Source organism: Petaurus breviceps, unplaced genomic scaffold (assembly GCF_028583685.1).
Source record: "Petaurus breviceps papuanus isolate PSGF00001 unplaced genomic scaffold, PetGlider_PUasm1.0 138, whole genome shotgun sequence".
In the NCBI taxonomy this organism is placed as follows: domain Eukaryota; kingdom Metazoa; phylum Chordata; class Mammalia; order Diprotodontia; family Petauridae; genus Petaurus; species Petaurus breviceps.
In genome coordinates, this window is record NW_027185694.1 from 29,116,580 (window position 1) to 29,140,664 (window position 24,085).

At 48.9% G+C, this 24,085-nt stretch overlaps 2 protein-coding genes across 13 annotated transcripts in view; one reads left to right on the forward strand and one right to left on the reverse strand.

Moving 5' to 3' along the window:
- TSC2 (TSC complex subunit 2) overlaps positions 1-5,319 on the forward strand; it is a 59,583-nt gene extending 54,264 nt beyond the window's left edge. For 11 of the 12 annotated variants that reach the window (XM_069062915.1, XM_069062840.1, XM_069062835.1 and 8 more), the window contains 7 exons: positions 771-857; positions 1,403-1,589; positions 2,598-2,737; positions 2,982-3,060; positions 3,530-3,621; positions 3,813-3,911; positions 4,670-5,319. In XM_069062915.1, coding sequence (XP_068919016.1) covers positions 771-857; positions 1,403-1,589; positions 2,598-2,737; positions 2,982-3,060; positions 3,530-3,621; positions 3,813-3,911; positions 4,670-4,840 — 855 coding nt within the window. In that variant the 3' untranslated portion in view covers positions 4,841-5,319. Of the gene's footprint in view, positions 1-770; positions 858-1,402; positions 1,590-2,597; positions 2,738-2,981; positions 3,061-3,529; positions 3,622-3,812; positions 3,912-4,669 lie in introns of those variants that run through there. The other variant, XR_011163320.1, reaches the window with a different exon arrangement.
- PKD1 (polycystin 1, transient receptor potential channel interacting) overlaps positions 5,245-24,085 on the reverse strand; it is a 115,784-nt gene continuing 96,943 nt past the window's right edge. Inside the window, exons 29-46 of the mRNA XM_069062824.1 lie at positions 23,653-23,863; positions 22,077-22,203; positions 21,621-21,737; positions 18,982-19,031; positions 18,519-18,712; positions 18,070-18,163; positions 16,665-16,783; positions 16,368-16,570; positions 15,883-16,077; positions 14,648-14,787; positions 11,421-11,533; positions 10,967-11,111; positions 10,509-10,634; positions 9,860-10,034; positions 9,413-9,703; positions 9,126-9,260; positions 8,109-8,414; positions 5,245-7,891 (exon numbers count right to left, since the gene is read on the reverse strand). Coding sequence (XP_068918925.1) covers positions 7,382-7,891; positions 8,109-8,414; positions 9,126-9,260; positions 9,413-9,703; positions 9,860-10,034; positions 10,509-10,634; positions 10,967-11,111; positions 11,421-11,533; positions 14,648-14,787; positions 15,883-16,077; positions 16,368-16,570; positions 16,665-16,783; positions 18,070-18,163; positions 18,519-18,712; positions 18,982-19,031; positions 21,621-21,737; positions 22,077-22,203; positions 23,653-23,863 — 3,251 coding nt within the window. The 3' untranslated portion in view covers positions 5,245-7,381. The remainder of the gene's footprint in view (positions 7,892-8,108; positions 8,415-9,125; positions 9,261-9,412; positions 9,704-9,859; positions 10,035-10,508; positions 10,635-10,966; positions 11,112-11,420; positions 11,534-14,647; positions 14,788-15,882; positions 16,078-16,367; positions 16,571-16,664; positions 16,784-18,069; positions 18,164-18,518; positions 18,713-18,981; positions 19,032-21,620; positions 21,738-22,076; positions 22,204-23,652; positions 23,864-24,085) is intronic.

A 24,085-nucleotide genomic window follows, 5' to 3' on the forward strand; every position in this document is an offset into this window, starting at 1 on the left:
CAAGTTTCCAGAGTTCCCCTTTCTCTGACTCAACTGGGCTGGGTCCCCTTGCAGTCTGTGACTGTTGGAAGTAATAGGACCTGGCCTTTAGCACCTAGGCTTAGTCATGGAAGATGACAGGAGTCCCAATTTTTTGACCCAAAATGAAGTAGGCTGGCCATCTGCACAGATCCTAGAGAGACAAGCCTGTCTCTCTCTCTCTTTTTTTTGCTTTTTGGAGGGCAGTTGGGGTTAAATGACTTGTACAAGGTCACATGGCTAGTTTTTGTGTTAAGTGTCTGAGGCCAGATTTGAACTCAGGTCCTCCTGACTCCAGGACCAGTGCTCTATTCACTGTGCCACCTAGCCGCCCCCAAGCCTGTGTCTTGAAGCAAAATCACTATGGAAAGACCCCCCCTTCCCAAGGAGAGGACCTTTGGGTTGTGACCAGTCCCAAAGAAACAACAACTCAAATGAGCTAACTTGGCTTGTGGCTGACTGCAGTAGGGGCCCCATGACCTCTGCCTTCCAGGGTCCTGGCCAGCTAGTACATTTTAGTCCCACACAAGAATGAATTCACACCCCACTTGTCATCCTCATTCTGTGGTCCTTGAGACTTCTGCCTGAGCTTTCCTGTCCCTGCCTCCCAAGACTCATTCCTTGGTTCCTCATGCCTCACTCCTGCCTGCTCTGGATTGGGTCTGCTTAGTTGATCTGAGGGTTAGAAGTTTTAGGGGGAGAGGTTAACTCTGTCTCACCATTGGACTTATAGATTGTCATTTTGATTGCAGACTTTTGAAAGGTCGGTGCAGCTCCTAGATCAGACTCCTCCATATGATACCCACAAGATTGCTGTCCTGTATGTAGGAGAAGGCCAGGTAAGGTAGCCTGGACACCTGAAAGCTGATGCATAGAAGTAACAGCTACTGCCCTCTGGTATCCCAGAAGATACCTTACCTGAGGACAGAAGGGCAAGCATTTCTCTCACAGTGGAGAGGCTTGCATCCATCCTGCCCCTCACCTGGCCAAAACCCTGGTGGGAACAGGGTATGTGAGATTGTACATGAACTTTTCCACCTTCAGGATTTTCAGTCCCCTTTTGTTCTTGAATTTAGGGTGACTAATTCATTGAAAGGTGGATTCCTTTGGTTAGCATTAAACTCCCTTCTTCTGACCACCTTGCCCCTCCCTCACCCTCTATGCTGCACTCCCTCCCCCCAATATGTCCAAGATTTAAAAACAAAAAAGAATTCAATGTTAAAAATCTATGCTAAGAGGTAGGAGGAGGGGATACAACAGGCCAGGCGAAGGCCAGAATTCCAGTAGAGGCAACAGGGCTTGGTTTTGCTAAAAGTACTGTTGCATACTCCCCTCTCTCCTCTGGTGCTTGAATCAAGGCCCCCTGACCTTTTATCTCCCCCAGAGCAACAGTGAGCTCGCCATCCTGTCCAATGAGCATGGCTCCTACAGGTACACGGAGTTCTTGACAGGCTTGGGGAAACTCATCGAGCTCAAAGATTGCCAGCCAGACAAGATCTACCTGGGGGGCTTGGACGTGTGCGGGGAGGATGGGCAGTTCACCTACTGCTGGCACGATGACATCATGCAGGGTGAGGAACCGTCCTCTTCTCTGTGTCTTGTCTTGGGAAGCTGTTGGGCAGGGTCCCACAGAGAGCACTCTTTCTGAGCCCCAGCAGGATGGGACGTTGGTCTCTTCCGTGCCTGTGGCACCAGCTGTGTGCCCTAGGACTAGGCCATGACAGCGCCCCTTGGGGTGATGCTCATTTTGGGGCCTGCCCGGCTCCCAGATGCACCGGGGGCAGGACGAGGCTGCCAGGTGGCCCGCGAGGGGCGCTGTGCTGGTGTTGTCCCTGTGGGCTGGGCCAAAGATCTGCTGTACTGAGCCCCACAGCGGGGCCTGGGTGGCGGGGCGGGCTGAGGCGTGTGTGGTGTAAGTGTGTAGGAAAAGAAAGTTACCTTTCCTGCCTGAGGTCATGTGCAGGGCACTTGCCCCTGTTTTTCCTCAGTCTCCTCACCTGGAAATGGGCATAGTAACAGCAGCGCCTCTCAGAGTCGTTGTGAGATGGTATTTGTCGAGTGCTTAGCACAGAGCCTGGCACATGGGAGGTGCTCCACAAATGCTTATTCCCTTCCTCTCCGGATCCCCTCCTAATCATGTTCTCCCATAACCCCTGATGTGCTGATGCTCCCAGTCAGGGGCCCTGTTGAGCTTTGTCAAGGGAGCAGCACGGTGTGGAACCCCTTGAAGTAGATGCGTCAATGCCACCTTCCCCTCGCATAATCTATACCCAGCAGGACAAATTGCCACGGGCAGCAGCTCTGCCTGGGACTGGCCTGGCTCTCCTGCAGGGGGAAGTATATAGAAAAAGGAAATTACCTTTCCTCCTATTTCCCCCTTCCTGGGATAACCAGGTGTCCTCACCCTCCCCCATGAGCACACGCCATCGCCGTAGGATGGGAGCGGTGCATTCAAGCTCCACCTGCTCCAGGGAATGCTCACTAAGCAGTGAGTGGTGTGTGTTGTACTGGCTGGGCAGCCTCCAGCCCGTGCTGCTCTCCATTCTTAGTGTGTCCCCTTGGTTCCTGTTCACACACAGCCATCTTTCACATCGCCACTCTGATGCCCACCAAAGACTTGGACAAGTATCGCTGTGACAAGAAGAGGCACCTGGGGAATGACTTTGTGTCGATCATCTACAATGATTCTGGAGAGGACTTCAGGCTGGGCACCATCAAGGTGAGAGCTCTTTGCAGTGTTGACTTTTCCCTCTGCCACATTCTCTCTCCCCAAATTGCAGTGGGCTTTTTGTTATAGAATGGAAACAGAAGTAATAAAGGCCTACTGGGCTGTCTCCTTTTCCAAGGCCTGGCCTAAGCACAAAGTTTTTACTCGTTTAAGATGAGTAGCCCCGTACCTGGGGCTGCCTTTATGTAATAGTGACTTCACATAGCCACAGAAGGATTTTGTTATTTTTTCCCAGGGCCAATTCAACTTTGTCCATGTGATAATCACTCCTCTGGATTATGAATGTAACTTGGTCACGTTGCAGTGTCGGAAAGGTAAAGGCCCCTTCCTTCTTTGCTGTAGGGGACTTGGATAACCCAACTCTGCCCATTCCATTTAGCTGCAGGTATGCTTTTGATCTGGGACAGTTTCTTGAGAAAGGCTATGCCAGGCTGGCAACTCTCTGTGCTATAAGACCAAGCAGTATCTGGCAGCAATTTTGGGGATTTGTGTGGGAACTTCTTAGACTATCTACAGTTCCTAGTAAAAGGCACATGATTTAAATTGGTTTTATATGTCTGAGACCCAGCCAAGAGCTAATAGTAGGGACCATGTGAGTTTGGCCAGAGGAACAGTGTTTGTAGTTTGTACCTGTCTTCTCTTCACTTAGGGACCTCACGGAGATCTGTGTAAGCCTTTGGATGCAAGAGCACCCTGAGACTTAAGACCTATGAAGCCTGGCAGTGCAGGTACAGATCTCACAAATGCTTGTGTGCGCTCTAACATCGCCTTTTCCTCCCTTAGATATGGAAGGCCTTGTGGATACCAGTGTGGCTAAAATTGTATCAGACCGAAACCTGCCCTTTGTTGCCCGCCAGATGGCATTGCACGCCAATGTGAGTGTTGGCCACTTCAGCCTAGCTTCTACTTGGGGATCTGGGTGGGCTGAAAAAGAGGAATGAAGGGCAAAGACTGAACTGTGGTCAGTATCTAGACAGATCTAAGTGGAGTGCTTCAGTCTTCCAGCTTAATGTTTCACCATGGTTCTATGCTAAGCAATTGACCGTTTAACTCTCTTTCAAACCAGATGGCATCCCAAGTCCATCACAGCAGGTCAAACCCTACAGACATCTATCCCTCCAAGTGGATTGCCAGATTGCGGCACATCAAACGGCTCCGGCACAGGGTGGGTGAGGAGCAGGGGAGTGAGTGAGTGAGAGAGAGAGAGAGAGAGAGAGAGAGAGAGAGAGAGAGAGAGAGAGTGTGTGTGTGTGTGTGTGTGTGTGTGTGTGTTAAAGGATAGAGGCACTCAGTTCCATGATTTGTTTGATTTGTGAAATGGTGTCTTGACCTATTTGCTTTCAGGTGTGAGGCCAAATAAAAGAGTACAAAAGAATACAAATAGGGAGCAGTTACCCTTAGGTACTAAAAACAAGTTTAAAACATGGCCTCCTGGGACAGATAGGTGGCGTAGTGAATATAGCATCAACCCTGGAGTCAGGAGGACCTGAGTTCAAATGCAGCCTCATACACTTAACACTTACTAGCCCTGTGACCTTGGGCAAGTCACTTAACCCCAACTTCCCTGTCCTACCCCCTCCAAAAAGCAAAAAACCAAAAAACATGACCTCCTTAAAAACTGGGGTGGGCATAACAGTGAGGACCTTCTTTAGGGAAAATGTTCTTCCAGCTGTAGGTGAAACCTTTGTTCTTGGTAATGTCTAGGAGGGAGGAAGCCTAGTTTGAAAATCCCCCTTTTCAGTTAGATGTCATACCTTGCTAAGCACACTAGCCAAAAGGAGAGCCATCACATCCAACAGGTTAATCCACCAGATGTTTGAAACCCTGCTTTGGAAGAGGGTGGGAAAGATGTGTGCAGATGGAGGGGAATTCCTGAGAAGACACATCCTTTCTAGCCTGACTTTTTCCTCTTGTGTTTCTTAGATCCGGGAAGAAACCCAGTACCCAAACTCTGGCTTCCCCTTGATGCAGATGCATCCACCGGCTCACCCCAAGTCCCCACCCCAAGCTCCATCAGATTCTACTCCCACTTATGAGACAGGCCAGAGGAAACGGCTCATCTCTTCCGTGGATGACTTCACAGAGTTTGTATGAGCCTTGGGGGACAAAAGCCTCTGTTCACTTCCCAAGGTAGTGTCTCTGTTTCTGCTCCTGAAACGCTATAGGGTGTCAGTGACTTCATGGCCTGGGTCTCAGTTGGCATTTCAGCTATTGAGCCCTGAACTGGCTCACTCTCTCCCATGGAGCCTCAACCTTGAGAGCTGGCCGGGCCTGGCCCAGTACTACAGAAGCTGCTTACTTCTGACTGTATTGTTCATGAGTCCAACAGTGTAGTCAGAACTGTTTATAAATGGAAGTGTAATAAAAGTGTTTGGATGGTCTGCCCTTGGGGCCGAGGAGGGCTTAGCTTTTTCCTTGCATGATAGCTTGTTCTGGGTTGTGTGCCAGGTGTTGAAGCAGATGGAGCCCGACAGTAATCACAAACAGAGGCAAGCATGTAGCAGTCCATAGTATTTATTTGACTTTGTCTTTTTTGTAATTGTGGATTTATTAAAAAAAAAAAAAAAGGAAAATGTTTGTTTGTGGCCTTGGTCATGGTCCCAACTAGAAAAGCAGTATATTGATTGCCCAGGCATAGCTGAGCAGTGCATCCTGGTAGGTAAGACACAACCACTAATAAATAAGAAACCATCTCTGGGGGCCTGCCTAGCTAGCCCTGGGTGGCCAGTCAGCTGCAGGAGAGAAGCGGGCTTCTTGCCTTATTTCCCCCATAGTCCTTTCTCAGCTCTTTCCATGCCCTCCCTCCTCTCCCTTTCTCTCTGCGCTCCCAAGCAGCTCCACAGCCTGTCCAAGGCTGGAGGGCAGTTGTCCTATCTCTGCCACTCCGAGAGTGGCCTTTTGTGGTCCTCACCCAGTGCTTGTACCTTCTCTTTATTTCCCTCTCTCCCTCCCCCACCCTCTGGGAGCAGGCACATGACCTCATTCCCAGGGCATAAGGCCCTTTTCCCTGTACAGTGCACCCCGGGCATGCCTTTCTTAAAGGGGTTTGGTTAACTCTGAGAGCTGTTGCCTGTCTCTCACATACTGTTACAGACACACAGACAGACAGACACACACACACACACACACACCCTCTACCCCTACCCAACTCCATCACATTTTCTTTTGGCACTTACTGATCCTTACCCATCCCCCCAATTTGTGGCTAAAGCAAGGTTATACCTGGGGTCTCCTCCTCTAATTCCTTCCTTTCCCAATCATTTTAGGCAGGTGGGTAGGACCGATAAGCCTGTAAAAAAGGATCACCACACCCTCTTCCCTCCCTCCCAAGGCTGGACCTGGCCCCCCAGGCCAGGTTATTGTGCAACAAGCAGAAGTAACAGTTCCCTGTCCCAGCCCCCATGCTTCCCATGAGAAACAAACCTGAACCCTCGTTACCTGCTCCACACCCTGACCCCCAGCTCAGCTCACTGACCTGGGTCCTGCCCCTCTGGCCTCTGAGCTACTCCTCACCCCAGTCTTAAAAGCCTGCTGGGAGCCCATGGCCTTGGCATGGGGCCCCAGGAGCGCCCCTGGCTCTGGGGTCTCCATACACACCACTAACACTTTATATACAGCAAACTCAGTGAGGGCTGTGCCCTCAGGAACATCACCTTAAATAATGGGGGGAGGGGAGAGACTCAGCTACATGTGCTGCAGCTCCCTCCCCACCCCAGTGCTATGAAAATATAGCGACATACAAAAATATATACATTTTAACCCCATATAAATTACTGACAATATACATATACACTGTGAGACAGTGGCTGGAGCGGGAGTGTAGGGGATGGCAATAACTTAGGGGCTGGGGAGGCAGGCTGGGGTGCCCTTAGTGTGAGGAGGTGCCTGCCACGGGGCGGGGGGGGGAGGTAGGGCAGGTGCAGCCCCGCTGTACCTGAGGGCCCACGTAATAAATTAGGGTATGAGGGGCTGAATCCTTAGCCCTCAAAGGCCCCAACCTCCATCTACCACTCCCCCCCACTCCCATGTTCTGTTTCAGATACATGAGGATCAGGGGAGGAGAATCTGTTCCTCCATCCTAAGGGACCTGTCTCCCCCTACAACTACCATCGCCACAGTGAGCCCCTCTCCCCTACACATGGTGGTCACACCTTTAGTTCTCACTTATTTCAATTTTAGGCCTAAAAAAATCCAATACTGCTCTTCACCCCAGCCCTATTCTGGAGTGTTGGGAATACTTGGGTCCCTGCCTGTTAAGAAAGCCTCCATTAAAGTGCTGAGTTTTGGAGCCACTCCACCCAGGGCTCGGGATTCCTGGCCAGAGAATCCATGCTAGGGATCTGGTTGCCATTGTTTCTACCTTTCCCATAACCCCTGGGCCCAAGTACATCACTGTTGGGGGTGGGGAAAGAGAAGCTAGAACCCCTGGGTAAGAGAGCTTAATACTGAGAGGCATCCCTGCTTCAGACATTGGGGCTACAGCCAGGGACAAACTACAGCCCACACCCCAAGGGAAGGAACCGCGGGGTTGGAGCGGGGCAAAGGAGGTGCCCTAGGAAGTGGTCTGATATGAGGGATTCAAGCTGGTGCCATAATAGTGACAAAGGCTTCTGTTCCACTCTGGCCAGGCCCCCTCTATGTAAGGCTGGGGTGAATCTTGTTCTTTGCCCTAATTGATGCCCTCACAAGAGGTGAGCTAGAAGACTGGGCAGTTGCCATTCCAATACCCCTGCTGGCCCGCGCAATCCTGGCTGGCAGAGTGGTCTGGATCCCTAGGGAGGGGCCTGGGGAAGGGGAAGGCGTGGGAGGTCCAGGGCCCCTGGGCCCAGGGGATCTCTGACCTCGTAGCCCCTGCAGCCGTCGTTCCAACTGGTACACATCCTCTGTGGCCTGGTTAAGGCGGTCAAACTGGGCCAGCAGAGCCTCAAGAACTGAGAGGAGGCGAGAGGGTTCTGGCTCGGGGTCTCCCCGGGCCCCTGCACGGCCCATCAGCAGACTCATCCCATCCAACTGACTGGAAGAGGTGGACGGGCGTGAGGTGTCTGAGCCAGCGCTCGGTGGGGAGACGTCCTGAGACGATTTGGAGTCACTGGATGAGCGTGAGGGCAGCGGTTCCATTCCCTCAAACCGGACTTTGTGTCGAAACTAAGGAGAAGGCAAAGGTCAGTCAGGCCAGTCCAAGCAAGGGGAATCAGGCCTACTTTGACACTAAATGAAAAGGCCTGTCCACAATTTTCCAAGTAAGACAAATGACCTTTGATGATGTAAAAGGTTAAAAGCGGTGCCAGGATTGAAAACTGGCTGGCCCCTCCTGGGGCCCCTCTTTTCTGAGCCTCCCCTGCTGGGGCTCTCCTGCACTCACCTCCTTGACTTTGCTGAAACCCATCCAGAGGCGCAGGCGGCGCAGAAAGAGCTCCACCATCTCATAGTCCTGGGGCTCCCAGGCTGGACGGTAAAGCTCTCCCCTGAGGGCATGGTAGCGCCTCCGCAGCACCACGGCCCCCAGCCGCAGAGCCCCCCACAGCTGCAACGCCATGAGGCTGGTGCATAGGAAGGGGGACAGACGCCAGGGCTCAGAGGGACACAGATGGGGGTCCCCCTCCGCCGGGCACAGCAGGAAGAGATCCCAGCCCATGCCTCTGAGGCAGTCGGAGCAGGAGGAGAACAGCTGTGAGGAGAGAGGGAGGCATTGAGCCTGGGGAATGACAGCTTGCTTAGCTATGCTTCTTTCCTTTTTTTGGGGGGGGGGGGTAGTTGGGATTAAATGACTTGCCCAAGGTTACATGGCTAGTTTTTGTGTTAAGTGTCTAAGGCTGGATTTGAACTCAGGTCCTCCTGACTCCAGTGTCGATGTTCTATTCACTGCACCACCTAGCCACCCCACTATGCTTATTTTCTACAAGGTTGGGTTTTTTTTCCTTCATTTGAGAGAATGGGAAAGGAAAATACTTTTAAAAAAGTAAAATAAAACCTATTTTTAAAAAAGTAAATGATCAGGAAATCTTAGCACATAATAATAGTAGCTAACACTTATGTAACACTAGTATGCCAGGCATTGTGCTACGTGCTTTACAGTTAGGGTCATTTGATCCTCACAACAGCGCTGGGGTGAATGCTATTATCTTCATTTTACAGTGGAGGAAACAGGCAGACAGGTTAAGTGACATGCCCAGGGTCACACAGCTAGAAGGATCTGAGATTGGATTTGAACTCGGATCTTCTGTACCACCTAGGGAGTTGATTCCCACAAACTCCCACTTTCCTATCCTGCCCCTCTGCCCTCTAGCTGAGGAAGTACCCATCGTCCTCAAGCCTCCTCCCTTGGGAGAGGCAGATGGCTCTCCTGCCTAGGGGGTCCGGTCTGGGCAAGATGACTCACCATGAAGCCTAGCTGGGTATAGGCTATAGCCAGCACCAGGAGGGCCAAGCCAGCTGCCACCAGCTCCCTCACTGAGCGGCAGAGGGTTTTCCCAAACACTGACCACTGACGGATGAAACGAAGTTGCTGGGCAGCCTGAGGACAAAGATCAGTCTATTGCCAAGTCTGAGAGAAGCCTCTGGGGGGAGGAGGCAGGGCCCTCAGTGGGGCCTCCCAGGGGGCTGTGGGGCCAGGAGGGAATAAAGCTTGGGCTTTGGGGGGACACCGGCATGGCGAAGGAGACCCACCTTGATCATCAGCAGGAAAAGCAGGGATGCAGCCAGGCTGGCAAAGGCCGAGCTGAGCTGAGCCACTTGGTAGAAGCTGGTGAAGTGGTGGGGACGGCGTTTCAGGTAACGGCCCCACTGCTGGTCAGCCAGGCTCAGCTGACTCAGGTGAATGAGCACAGTGGCTGTGGTCAAGAGGATCAGCAGCCACTGGCCCCAGGCCCGTGCACGGGCCAGGTAGGCCTGACCCTCCTTCTGCATGGCCAGGGCCTCAGCCACCACGAAGTAGACAACAAAGAGCATCAGGAAAACCTGGGGGAGGCAATCAGCTCGCTGGAGAGGAAGGCCGGCTGGGCTGGGCAGAACAGGGCAGGGACGGAGGGGGCCGGGAGCAGGGGAAGGATCAGGACCATCAGCAGAATGGGAGAGGGAAGGAAGCCACCAAGAGGGGCATGGCACAGGACTGACCATCATCAGCAACTGCAGGGTGACGCCGGCACTGAGCCGCTGCAGGGGAAAGGGGCGAACGCTGATGGCCGTCAAAGCCCGTCCTGACACGGGGAACTCCAGGCGCAGCGTGACCGCGGCATGGAGCCCGACAGCCGGGCTGTACTGCGTGAGCTCCACAAATATGGCCCGGCTCCTGGGAACAGAGAGGCAGGGCTCAGCGTGTAGACCAGACTCCCCCCCCCACCCCCCAGCACCAGTAACAGAGGAAGGCCCCAGGTCGAGCCAGTCCCCGGCCCCCCTCTCTGGGCCTCAGTTCATCATCGCTGGCATTGCTAAGGTCTGCAAAGCCCTTTACAAAAAGTTCCTTTTATTCTCACAAGAACTCTGGGAGGTAGGAGCTATTCTTATCTCCATTTTACAAATGAGGAAACTGAGGCAGTGATTTGCCTGGGAAGTATCTGAGGCTAGATTTCTACTCAGGTCTTCCTGACTCCAGCTCAGTGTAACATGTGGAGAAAAACTCCCTTCTCTTCCAGGGATAGTGTGTTAGTAGAGAGAAGAAATGAGAACTTTGAAAAGTAAGAGAAGGTGTTCAGCATTTACTGTTCACATTTCTGCCCCAGCAGTGTGCCCTTGGCCGTTTTTGCTTCCCCCACCCCGATCTCACATGTTGTCGATCCAATTATGCCTCTGCAGGAAGCCCAGCAATTCTCGACTCTCCTCCAGGCTGACTCCCAGCTCCTGGATATAGCCGCCACTGTCATAGACAGAGAAGTAGCCCCAGTACCAGACCCTAGGAGATATTAGGGTGGGAGTCAGTGATACGCCCATAGCCAGGGGAGATGGAGGCTACGAGGTCGCATCCTAAATGCTGTGCTGTTTGTCACCTAGAGGTCTACAATCATGAGGTGACACTTCCCAGCTGAAGAGTGAGGAAGGATGTGAATTCAAGGGTCACTCCATGCAGCTGTCCCTCCCTCCCTCCACAAATCTGACCTCCTCTGGGCCACAAGAAAACAACCAGAAAGCAGGGAAGCCACAGCTAGTTTTACTGTACGTGGGGATCCAAGAGTCCATCCTCCCTGCTGAGGTCCCTGTGGTGAGCTGCTGTGCCTAGGTTCTCACCCTGCCAGGTCAGGTGCTGAGTAGGCCCATGCCCTTGTCCCGTTGGGGGAGCTGCTTTCCCAGCCAACCTCATAATCTTTGGTGCTGAAGCTGCTGGATGGCGTGCACATCCTTTTGGAGGTTCCCAGAGCATCTGGGCAGAGTGCTGAAATGCAGTCAGTCAGTCAGTCATTCAACTAGCATTTAGTAATGCTCATTATGTGCTAAAAAGACCAAAAAAAAAAAAAAAAAAAAGCCCCAACTCCAAAACCTAAACCCCCTCTCCTCTCAAGGAGTTTCCATTCTATCTGTTTCAGGAGGGATAATATCAATAGGTAAGAATGCTTTGGGGGAGAAGAGGGAGAGGGGGCTATTGAAATAGGGCTCCAAACAGAAAGTTAGGACAAGGGGAGGTAGTTGTCCAAGAGAAAAAGATGGGCAAGGGGAAGGGAAGGGATCACTGCCTTCAACTCACCTTCCTGTAGCCGAACCTGCCGAAGGCGTGGGGGCCCCAGCTCCAGGGCAGACTGGTTCCCATGGACATAGGGGAGCAGCACCCGTGACATCCACACCCAGAATTCATCTGACCTACTCCCCCAACCCAGAAAAATGAAAGTTACTCTCTTCACCAGCATAAGAGATGGTGACTTCCACTCTCCCACCTGAAAAGTCCAGGTCTAACCCCAGGCACTAAATCCTTTCCCAGGTTACATAGGTCATAGCCAGGCCTGCTTTCTGATTACCCCTCCATTCATGGCCTACCATCATCTGATGGCAGCAATGGGCAGTCCAGACACAGCCCCACCTCATCCTAGTGATCGGTTCTGTGTCGGAGCTTTTGGTGACCATGTAGGGGTCATTCATATTCATGCGCAGTACTTAGAAGTGGGAGCTATGTTCCTGGGCAGTTACAACTGGGACTATAAAAGCTAAACTTTTCATTAAAAAATAGACTTTATTGGTCTTTGCAGAAATCTGACTATATTTGGAGGATCTTGTTGGGATTGAGCTTGGCTGGGGTAGGGCAGTGGAGGCCCCACAGCTCAGGTCATCAAAGAGCAAAGCGGGAGGGAGATTAAAGGCAACTTCCGCATGAGTAGTGAGCTCCCCAGAGGTAATGGGGAAACTACATAGGGAGCTAAAGAATCCAGGATAACTTGGTGGATGGGAAGAGAAACAAACACTTCCCTCCCTTTCAATCCTCACCAAACCCTGAAACCTTTAGTTTAAGATCCAACTAGAGACTAGAGTCCCAGGCCTGGAGTCAGGAAGACCTGAATTCAAATTTGACCTCTGACACTTCCTATCTGTGTGATCTTGGACAAGTCACTTAACCCTGTTTGCCTCAGTTTCCTCATCTGTAAAATGAGTTGGAGAGGGAAATGGCAAACCACTCCAGGATCTTTACCAAGAAAACCCCAAATGGGGTCACGAGTTGGACATGACTAAAGCAACTAAACAAAGAGAAATCAGAACCTAATTTTCAAATATTATTCTCTCTCCTTTCTTCCCTCAAAAATAAAAATAAAAATCCATTGTCCACAGCTGGAAAGGGACACTAATCTCAGTAGAACCAGACAGTGGGGAAAAAATGGTGAATCCTAAAGCAATTTGTGAAATGAGACAGGTTAACTGGTTAGAGACTGGGTATTCAGGAGGCAAATTTCCCTTCTTCAGTAGTAATAACAGCCAGCCCTTGAAGGTTTGCTAAGAACTTTACATACGCCACAACAACCTTCTGAGGTGAGTGCTATTATTATCCTCATTTTAGAGATAGGAGAAACTGAAACTCAGAGAAGTCCTGTCCAGACTCCCACAGTTAGGATCTAAGGCAGGATTCGAATACAGGTCTTCCCAACTCTAATTCAGGAACTCTGTTTCACTACATTGTGCTAGTGTCTCCCAGGACCAAGAGAAGGGCAACCACTATGACACAGTGACTTTGGACTTGCAGAAGAAAAAGCTAAACTAAAAGTTTTTAAAGGTCTCAACATTTTTTCTATTCTCAAGTTCCAGAAACAACTGAGGGAGAGCATTTGCACAAAGTGCTGAATGCTCTCTTGGTGGTATTTCACAATACTGAAAAATCAAGACTCAAGTGGCTTCCTTTCTAGGGTTTGGCTAGACTCACAGGGGTGGGGAATCTGTGGCCCTCTAGGTCCTCAAGTGCAGCCCTTTGACAGAATCCACCTGGAGGCCCCTTAATAAAAGGATTTGTTCTGTGAAGTTTGGATTTGGTCAAAGGGCCGCACTTGAGGACCTAGAGGGCCACATGTGACCTTGAGGCCATGGGCTCCCCAACCCTGGGGGAATGTCACAAACCAGAGCTCAAATCCCAAACTTCAGGGGAAGGCTTAATTAATGTATTGATAATGTTTGTCAAAGTACATAACTTCTGACTGTCAGATCCTGGTACCCTCAAAGAAAGGGGAAGGGTCCAGAAGGTCAAGATCTCTCTCCATGGATATGGATATAGCACCATCCTTTTCCAGCAAACTACACTATGGTTCACTGCAAAAGATTCTCCAGAAGGATACAAATAGAGACACGTAGGGAAAGCCATGCAGGTAGCCAGACTCCCCAAAATGACTTTGCTTCACCACAAAGAGCTCATGGAGCTGGGCTAGCCTAAGCCTGGCCACAGGAAGCCTCAGAGAGGGAGAGGTTTTCTTATGAGCCATTAGCATTAACTTCTGTCTTCCTGTCTTTCCTCCCAACTTGTACCCCAGGGGAGACTAGATTCCTCATCTTACCCAGGCTGAAAGTACAGTGGCCACTTAGGGACTTAAACCTGCTGCTGATTACCACAAAAGCTTGGATGGGCTCTGTCTCCAACCTGAGCTGTCTGGACCCTCCTTAGGCAGCCAAGTGAGGAGCCCTACTCCCCCTCCTGCTTCCCAGTGCTCCTTATAGTGGTGAGGGACTTTGTGTGGACACCTTTAGTCCTGCTACAGCTCAACTCCCATGCCCAAGTGATCCATTCGCCTCAGCCTCTTCTAGGAGCTACCTTCCTGTCTCAATTGTTCCCTGCCTTCCAGATTATGGTAACAATGCTACATGTGGGGATATCACATTGATCAGGTCACTCTTAGGTGGGGTATGCCGGCATCATATTGGAAGGGACCTGGCATACAGCAGGCACTTCATAGATGCTTGGTGCTTAATTACTGTTTTCTACTATGGTGAAAGAAATGAAAAGAAACTGTATTAAAGACAGACAATTAGAACCTGACAAATCCAAAGGACCTCACAGTGAGAAAACAGGTGCCCAAGGAGAAGGCAGATGCTCTCCCCTGAGGGCATTCACCACAAGAGCTCCTCTTCCGTGGTTGTATAGGAAGCACAGGGCACAGGGAGAGTGGCATATATCAAAACCCAGGCTCTCAACTACTGTTCCTACAGGGTCCTGTGGCCTGGGTGCCCATCTCCCATCGCAACAGTGCCCTCAGCTGGACAACTGTCTGTACTGCTATCACCAGCTTCCCTTTTTACTCCCCACTCTACCACCCTGACACACACTTTAACCATTCTTACCCCAAGTGAAAGTATTCTTAGTTATGGATTTTGTCTCTCTGCTTAGGATGGCTCTGCCTCTCTGCCTAGGACGGCTCTGCCCCTCTGTCTCAGCTGGTTTTCATGGGGTCCTGCCTGAAGGCTGGGGGCTAGACAAGATGAGCCTGGAGATTGTTCCAGGGTGATTACCTGGTGATCCCCAAGAAGGCCTTGCTGTCCAGCTCTTGCTTGATGGAACTCTGCAGACGGTAGGCATGGGTGTGGCTTGAGGCATCTCCATAGTTAGTGAGAAGAGTCACCAGCAAGAACAGCATGTACACCAGAAAATTCTGAAGATGTGAGGGGGAAGGCTGTGAGCAATCACCAAAGGACTGAGAGAACCCCAGACTCTACAGTGGACATTAGGGACTGCCTCCCCTTGAGGACCACAGCAGAAATTCAGCCTTTACCCCTCACCTCCACCCTGGGGACTTGGTAGCTGGGAATATTCATGTCTAGCTGCTGGCCAATTCTGCTTGCTTCCTAATGCCACCTTCCAAACTCCATTATCCTATTCCAAATGGCTCCAGAAGAATGAGGTATAGAATTGGTCTCTTGTTTCTACCTTACCCCAATAGTATACTTCTTAATTACTTTGCACATATATCTATTTATTTTGCTTTAGTGTGTGTGTGTGTTTGTGTGTGTGTGTGGGTGTGTGTAAAGCACTGAGTTATTCAGTATGGTTAGAGTGTGTAGGGAAGGTATGTGAGATAAAATTGGAAAAATAGCTGATGGAGGGGCCTTGAAAGCCAGGCTAAGAAATATGAATTTTATTCTGTATGCATTGGGGAACCTATTGAAAACTTCTGAAAAATGACATAGGAAGATTAATTTGGCAACATGTTCATGGTGATTTGGAGGGGGAAAGATTTTGATCCAGGAAACTGGTTAGGAGACTACTGTACTAACCCAGGAATGATGTAATGCGGGCCCTAATCCAGGGTGGGGGATAGGGTCGTGGGAATGGAAAGGAAGGGAAGGATGTGATAAATATTGCAAAGGAAGAGAGGCATGGAGACTTGGCAACTGATTGGAAGTGGGTGGTGAGGGAGAGGGAGGAGTGGAAGATGACAATCGTGTTTCATTTGAGTCTGGGTGACGGCGAAGATGTTGGTGCCATTAATAGAAATGGAAAAGTCTGGAGGAGGAAGAGGAGACTGGCAGGGAAGAGGAGGGGATCAGTCTGATATGCTGAGTTTGAGGTGGGACATGCAGGGGGAGAGGTCTTGGAGGCAGAAGTGCCAGGGTCCCATGGCTGCCTCCAGAAGAAGCAGGAGCCGCCAGCCTCTCCCCTCCCTCCTCTGAGGCCCAAGCTGCCGGCAGTGGCAGATGCAGGGACAAGGAGAGGTCTAATGAGATGATGTGGCCAAGTCCAAGGTCACCTTGAGCATCCTGTGCAATAATTTGACTTTCCGAGCCTCCTCCTTGGCCTGGAAGAGGGCAAAGCCCTGGGGGGGCCGTACTCGGGGGATCCGCTCGCACACGGGCTCCACAGATGGACACTCCACGAGTGTGTCGTCCTCCTCTGGATGGAGGCGCTTTGCCACCAGAGAGAAGTAGAGGGCTTCCAGCAGGACCTGGGGACACAAGTGACAAAGAGGTCAGGCTCCTCCTCATGGGGCCTTTCCTCCCCTTCCGTTGCCTGGCTCCAGCAGTAGGGGCACAGTAGGGCAGGGGAGCTAGTAGAGAAGGGTGGTCAGGCACCTGCCCCTCCATATGTGAATGGAGACAGACAGAAGGAAGAGGAAAGGGGCGGTTGTGAAGAGAAAGGCAGAGGTGGGAAGAAGAAGAGAGAAGAGAGAAGTAGCCAGACAGAGAGAGGCAGGGGAGAGAGAGTGAATGGGGAAAGGAGATACCATGCATGCACCTTGAGAGGTTCCCAGACCAGGAATGAGGACAGGAAGCTGAAGATGCCCGAGATGAGCCACATGACGCCAACGCTGGAGGTGAAGTCAGTGCCAATCCAGCCCGAGATACCCACGGCCACCAGCACGAGCAGGAAGCTGAGCCCATGGGCGAGGGGGGCACACCATGGAGGAAGGAGCCGCTTCTGCAGACCCTCAGTCAGCCCTGCAGGGACAAGGTGGAGCCCAGTCAAAACATACTCAGCGGGAAGATGGGCAAGAGAGAAAGAACCAAGGGCAGAGGGTGCTGGGAGTCCTACCTTCTCTGGTGAACTTGGCTGACGGGAAAAGCTCCTGTGGGGAACCCACGGGAGGCAAGCCTTTCTCATTCAGCCTCTGTAGCATGAGTGTCTCTGTTTTTGCCCCCAGAGAACCAGACCTGGGGAAAGGGTACAGGCGGTGAGCTCACCTTAGAGCAGGGAGAATGGACCACTATTAGTGGGGGAGGAGTAGGAAGGAGGATAAGACGGATGGAAGAGACGCTATCAAGCGCAGTTGCTTTCAGAGTCAGCAAGTCCCTAGACTGGAGGGTGGGGGTGGGCTCTGATCCCAGTTCAGACCTCAGCTGGGTAATTAAATCTTTTTGTGTTTTATTCTTCCCACCTGTGAAATGAGATTTCCTTTTGGAGGAAAGGAAGGCACCACAGAAAGCCTCCATGAGGCTGATGGTGACAGAAGCCTCCTAAGGACCTGAGGACCCTACAATAGTCTTTCTTGTTAAGGCATGAAATTCAATACAAAGTGGATAGGCCTTTGAATTCAACTCAGGAGGCCAGTTACTGAGTTACCAAGAGGCCCTGGGTATCAGCTCATCCTAGACAGGTGGTCCTAATGGCAGCCTCATAACAAGGCTTAGGGACATAACTTTCATGCCTTGGGCTCTGTGGTCTTCACTGGTCTGCATGATCCAGGCCTCAGTTAGGCAGAAGACAAGGTCTTCTGCATGAGGATCTAATCAATCAACTAAAAGGTATTTATTAGGAGCCTGTATTATGTGGACAGGCCCTGGGCAGGGCATAGGGGAGATGCAAATACAAAGAATGAAACTATCTGTTCTGGTGAGGTGTTCACACTCTAAACAGAAAGAGAAAAAAAATATATATGTAACATATGTAAAGTGTGAGTATGATAAAAATAAAAAAGACTTCCTGGTAAGACTGGAATGATATTTTGTCCTGGCAAGTAAAGAATTCCCACTCCCCTCCTCATGCCGCTTATTCTCTCTCTCTCTCTCTCTCTCTCTCTCTCTCTCTCTCTCTCTCTCTCTCTCTCACACACACACACACACACACACACACACACACTCATTGGAGATCCAGGGTTTATTGACTTATTATAAGCAATCACCTGACCAATGGATGGGTTAGAAATCTGCTGCTTAGACCCTATCCTCTGGATTGTTCCCTACGTTTCCATTTTCCCACCAGACTAACAATGACAAAATGAACTTGTTTCCCAAATCACTGCATGGAAAGTTGATAATTCCTTTGAAGAAAAGAGCTGGGAAATGGTCAACAGAGTCCGATTTTGCGCTCTTTCCCATTATACCACAGACAGATTATCCTGCCTCCCAACCCAAAAGCTGAGCCTAGGAAGGTCTTGCCTGACCTGGCCTGTTCCAACCCTGCCTCACTCCCCACAACATCCTGCTCCCACTTCACTCACAGGCCAGTGAGGAGATCTGTTTCCAGGTGGGTATCTCTAGCAGGGGCAATGCTGCTGGCTCCCTCAGCAAGTATCTGTCGGATCAGATCTTCGTCTAGATGAAGCAGAATCAGAGGAGTATTGGGCATGAGTCAGGGTCAGGACAAGACCTATGTATGACCTTATCCATCACCCACACTCTCCCAGCCCTCCTGACCCATGCCCCCCAAGGATGAGCTATTACTTTTCCCAAATGACTCTGAATTGCTAGGGATATAGCTAGAAAGTTTGAAGGTTGCCTACAGCCCAACCCAGAAACACCCTTTTTCCTGGGAAAGCTGAAACAGGAAATCCTCCCTCCCCTAGGTTTTCTGTATTCCTGTCTTGGTTTTCCATCAGAATAGAGGGGGTACTATGATCATAAAAAAATTTTTGTGTTCTCTGTCCCAAACTAAGGCCTATTTACTCACTTGAGGTGGAAAAGTACTTGGTCTGGGAAGGGGGGCTGCCCAAGGAGAGACCATCTTCTTCCATGACCTCCAGGGCCTGAGTGTTCCCAGCCTGGGCCCGCACCAGTCTCTGAAGTGTGTTACCCATGATGGAAGGGTCACTGAGAAGGTCTGGCCAGCTAAGAGTGCCATCACTGGACTGCCAGTGTATTAGGCTGTGAAAAGTTAGCACAATCACCCAGAGGAACACAGGAGAGCCTGACAAACTCACAAACCTGACCATACCCAGAGGAACTCATGCAAGGGACACAAGCCACACCCTCAAGGGGCAAACAGCATGGGGACTGTGGAAGAGCAATGACCACATGGCACGCTGGGAGAAACAGACACGGAATTCAGGCATTTGCATATGCACGACGTGATGCCTGAATGCACGTTTACGTCTGCCTGAATCTCTACATGATTTTGCTCTAGGGGCACCTACCTTTTAGAATCATCCAGAAACAAATCTGTTTTAGTTTGTCCAGAAAATGCCTGTGGAGAAGAATATAGTGCATCTCAGAGATCTGAGCTGTCCAGGGAGAATCATGGTCTTTGCCAGCATATTAGAGCGTGCCACCATGAACATTTGAAAAAATAATCCTATTTCCAGGTAATTGGTTTCCTTTGTAATCCTATATGTGTGTGTGTTTTTTTTCGATTTCACAAAGGGTTATTTATTGAGATGATAGAGTGATGACCAGGAGCCAAAGTTCAATAACATCCTTCCATACCAGGGCTCACTCTCCCCTCTACATACCTACTCGGTCTCTTGGGAGAGTAGATTCAAACTTAAAGGGTTTATTGACATTTTTACTTCTAGGTGTGGCTGTTGGCAGACTGTGACCAACTCCATTTATTGGACCTTTGATGGTTCCTCCAGATTTTCAAAGCTCTCAAGGTCATAAACTTGTCTGCTACCCCCCCCCCGCCCCCATAGTCACCTTAGTTCAGGAGAGAAGAAATACAAGAGAGACAAGAAATAGAGATTTGTTTCATGTCCCTCCATGTTAAGTCTTTTTTTTTTCAGCAATTTCAAAAATTTTAATGATTGGACAACCTCAGATTCTGATCTGGTACAAAATGAGTTGCCCTACCAAGTAAAATTCAAACTCCTTCATTTGGCACTCAAGAGCTTTGATTGCTGGTGACAGTTTACCTTTCTAATCTTATATGATATTATTTCCTTCCAAATACTCTGTGCTCAAAATGGTATGGTCTTTGCCTTCCCTCCTACCTCATTCCTTATATCCCCAGTGTTTTTTAATTTTTTTTTGTCTCTGTATTCTTTTTTTTTCCCTCATTTTTAAAAATAAATTTGTTTGTTGCCTTTTAGTTTACAGGATTCAATTCCACAATTCCTTGAGTTTCACATTTTGTCCCCCTCCCTTCCCCCTCCCCCATGGCGGCATATAGTCAAGTATAGGACCTGTAAATACTTTCACATTATACATTAGTCAGGTTATAAGGACAGATTGTACCAGCTGTAATGAAAAATGGTAAAGAGGACATAAAACCAAACAAGGGAAGGAAAAAGATCAGGTATTTTGCTTCCACCTGGATATAAACTCAGTTCTTTCTAGTTCTTTCTCTGGATGCACATATTTCTCTCCATCATGAGTCTTTTGGAATTGACTTATATCACTGAATTGCTGAGAAGAGTCCAGTCTATCAAACTTGGTCATCACACATACGTTGTGTCTGTAATTGTGTACAAATTTCTCCTGGTTCTACTCTTCTCACTCAGCATCAGTTTGTATAAGCCTCTCCAGGTAAATATGAAGACCATCTGCTCCTCGTTTCTTATAGCACAATAGTATTCCATAACATGCATATACCACAACTTGTTCAGCCATTCCCCAATTGATGGGCACCCCCTTAATTTCCAATTCTTTGCCACCACAAAAAGAGCTGCTATAAACATTTTTGTACATATGGGTCTTTCTCCCACTTCTATGATCTCTTTGGGATATAACCCTAGGAGTGGTATTGCTGGATCAAAGGGTATGAAAGTATTTATAGCCCTTTGGGCATAATTCCAGATTGCTCTCCAGAAAGGCTGGATCAGTTCACAACTCCACCAGCAATGCATTAGTGCTCCAATTTGCCCACATCCTCTCCAGCATTTATCATTTTCCTGTTTTGTCATCTTAGCCAATCTGACTGGTGAGATGTGGTACCTCAGAGTTGTTTTGATTTGCATTTCTCTAATCAATAGTGAATTAGAGCATTTTTTTTTAAGGGGTTAAGTAACTTGCTCAAGGTTACACGGCCAGTTATTTCTGGGTGTGGTGCTGAGTGTCTGAGCCCGGGATTCAATCTCCAGGTCATCCCAACACTGGAACCGGTGCTCTTACTCGCTGAGCCACTTGGCCGCCCCTAAGCAATTGGGGTTAAGTAACTTGCTCAAGGTTACACAGCCAGGTGTTTCTGGGTGGGTGCTAAGTGTCTGAGCCCGGGATTCGATCTCCAGGTCTTCTCAACACTGGAGCCGGTGCTCTTACTTGCTGTGCTACCTGGCCGCCCCAGAATTAGAGCATTTCTTCATGTGCTCTATGTGTTTTATTTTATGAATTTAAAGACATTAATCTAAGAAGAAGGGTCAATAGGTTTAACCAGACTACAGGAGGGGTCCAGAGTGCACAAAAAGTTAAGAGCCCCCTGTCTGCGGGTCACTGGGACCTAACTGGAGAGCCTCAGCATCAAGAGTGAATTCTCACAATAATAATACATGGCAATATGAGGTTTACAAAACCCTGCAAGGTGGCAAGGTTAGTATTATTATCCTCATTTTACAAATGAGCACACTGAGGCATGGAAAGGTTATAGGAAACTCATTCAAAGTTCCACAACTAGAAAGTGCCCAAAGTTGGTATTAGAACTAAGGTCGGCTGACTGGGGAACAGGTGGGACCAGACAGCTCCCAAGACTCCATCTGGCTTGAACATTCTGTGTTTCTGTGATTTTAGGGTCTCTGACACCAACGCTCTTTCCACATGGCCTCTCAGTTACTGAAGAGCCATGCCAGGTTCTTTAGAACAAGGTTGTTGGTCACATGCAAGGTCTATGCCCAGTTCCCCTCACCTCAGCACGGAGCCCAGACAAAGTGAGGAAGGAGCTGTCTAGAACCGATGTCTCCAAGTAGTTCTCAATGTCCAGCACCTGCTGCCCCCCAGGGCTGCGGCTGGGGCTTACTGATACCTGTAGAAAGAATGGCACTCAGCCTGATGCACTTTGCACAGGGCCCAGCACCTAGCAGGTGCTTCATTACTGTTTATCGACTGACTCATACAGCTGCTCTCTCCCTTTCCTAGAGATCAGCCCATTCAACATTCTGCTTCGAAGCAGGACTATTATGTGTCTTAATAAGTTGCAGCAGGGCAGAGGACTGAATGAACTTGGGCAGCAAATGCCATAGACAACAGAGGATTGGCCCCCAAATCCACTCTCTACCTACAAAAAGATGCTTAAATAACTACTCCCCTCCCCATCCCATTACTGTAGGTCCTGGTCCTTCTGTGCCATGTCTACCATTCCTACCTTGCTCCGGGACATTCGAAAGAGAAACAGGATAACCAGGTAGAGGGGGTAGACAATCACACTGGACACCAGGCCAACAGCCACTGTGTCCACACTTAATGGAATCAGGCTGGACATGGGTATATTGCTGCAGGGGAGGAAAGAAACAAGCATTTATTAAGTGCCTACTATGTTCCCAGTAGTGCTTTATACATGTTATTTCATTTGGATCCCCACAACAACTCTGGGGGTGTTATTTTTATTCCCCTTTTACAGTTTACAAAACTGAGGCAGAAAGGTTAAATGACTTGCCCAGGATTACACAGCCAGTAAGTGTCTGAGGCTAAATTTGAACTCAGGTCTTCCTGACTCCAGGCTCAGTTCTGAGGGTACTTAAGTCACTTTGTCATAGAGAAAAAGTTTATAACTAAAACACTTTATACAAATTGGGTCAGTTTTTAGCTAATTGGAGAAATATTCATTATTCATGGGTAGGTAAAGCCAACATAAAAAAAAATGACAATTTCATTTAAGTAATATATTTGATACCATCCCAATTAAATTACTAAAAAATTATTTTACTGTGTTAAAAAAATAAGAAAATTCATTTGGAAGAACAAAAGATCAAGAATTTCAAAGAAATTAAGGAAAAATGTAAAGGAAGGAGATTTAGCTGTACCAGACCTTAAACTATTTTATAAGATGAGAGCATTGTTGAAGTATAAATTGGAAAATTTTGATTATTTTAAATTAAAAATTTCTTGTATAATGAAACCAATGTAGTTGGGATTGGAGGGAAAGCAGAAAATTGGGGAGAAACTTTCATAGTCAATCTCCCAGATAGGATATGATTATGATGGAATACTTCTGTTTGAGGTAGGAAATGAGGAACTGGTTGATTTAGAAAAACACTGAAAGACTTAGATCTATGAAGGAAGATGCTATCCACCTCCAGAAAGGGATCTGACAAATGGAAATATGAGTAGTATGATCTTACATATATGTATAGGTGTGTGTACATGTATATGTGTGTTTATAGATATGTATGTATATATGTATATATATATTCATGTTTAATTGCAGCCTTCTTTAGAGGGAGGGAGAAAAAAAGACAAAAAGCACATAGCATAGAACAAAAGAAAACCTAGAAGAAGTACAGAAAAGCTGAGTTGCTTTGAAAATATGTGTAGGATTCAATGTAAAATGGAAATTTATTGTTTTATATTGAATCTTCTCTAATATTCTACTGTCTACATGGAAATGTTCTTTTTTTCTTTCTCATTTTGTATTTAATTTTTAAATGAATAAAAAACTTCAAGTTTAAAAAGAGAGAGAAAAAGGTAATAGGAAAATATGGCAGGAGCCAGGGAGGTTTAGGTAAAACCAAAAGGGAAAAAGTCTCTGACAGCGAGTTGGCCCAGTGCTGCCACAGGAGATAGTGAGAGGTGAGGAAATGTCAATCCTCAAAGGGGCGTGTATTTGGGAGAGGAATGGACCCAATGGCATGATTCTTGGCCACTTCACTTTGGGAGATATCACTGGGAAGGGGTTGGATATTACTACCCAGGAAGGCTGGGGGACAGGGGAGAAATCCCACCTGTGATTGACATCTCCTACAACTCCATACCACACAGCATTGGCACCCAGGAAGAGGCAGATAAGGAGGGCACAACAAGTGGCCCTCTGGACCCGAGTGAAGCGGCTTCGTGGGGGGCGGTCCCACAGCGAGAGCCAGATGTGCTTCTCAAAAAAGCCTCTCTGGAGTTCTGCTGTCAGCAGCCGTGGGAACCGGCGCAGGGTGGCATCACCTAGAGGGCCCAGAGAAAGGGGAAAGGAAAGGCACCAAGGTCAAAAGGGAGATGAACCCATTCATTCTCACATACAGTTAGCTTCCCCCTCACATATACACTCAATATGATACAGTGTGGAGTAGTGAACAGAGGGCTGAACATGGAATCAGCAAGACTCAGGTTCAAATTATGCTTCAGGCACTTACTGGCTGTGTGATCTTGGACAAGTCACTCAACTCC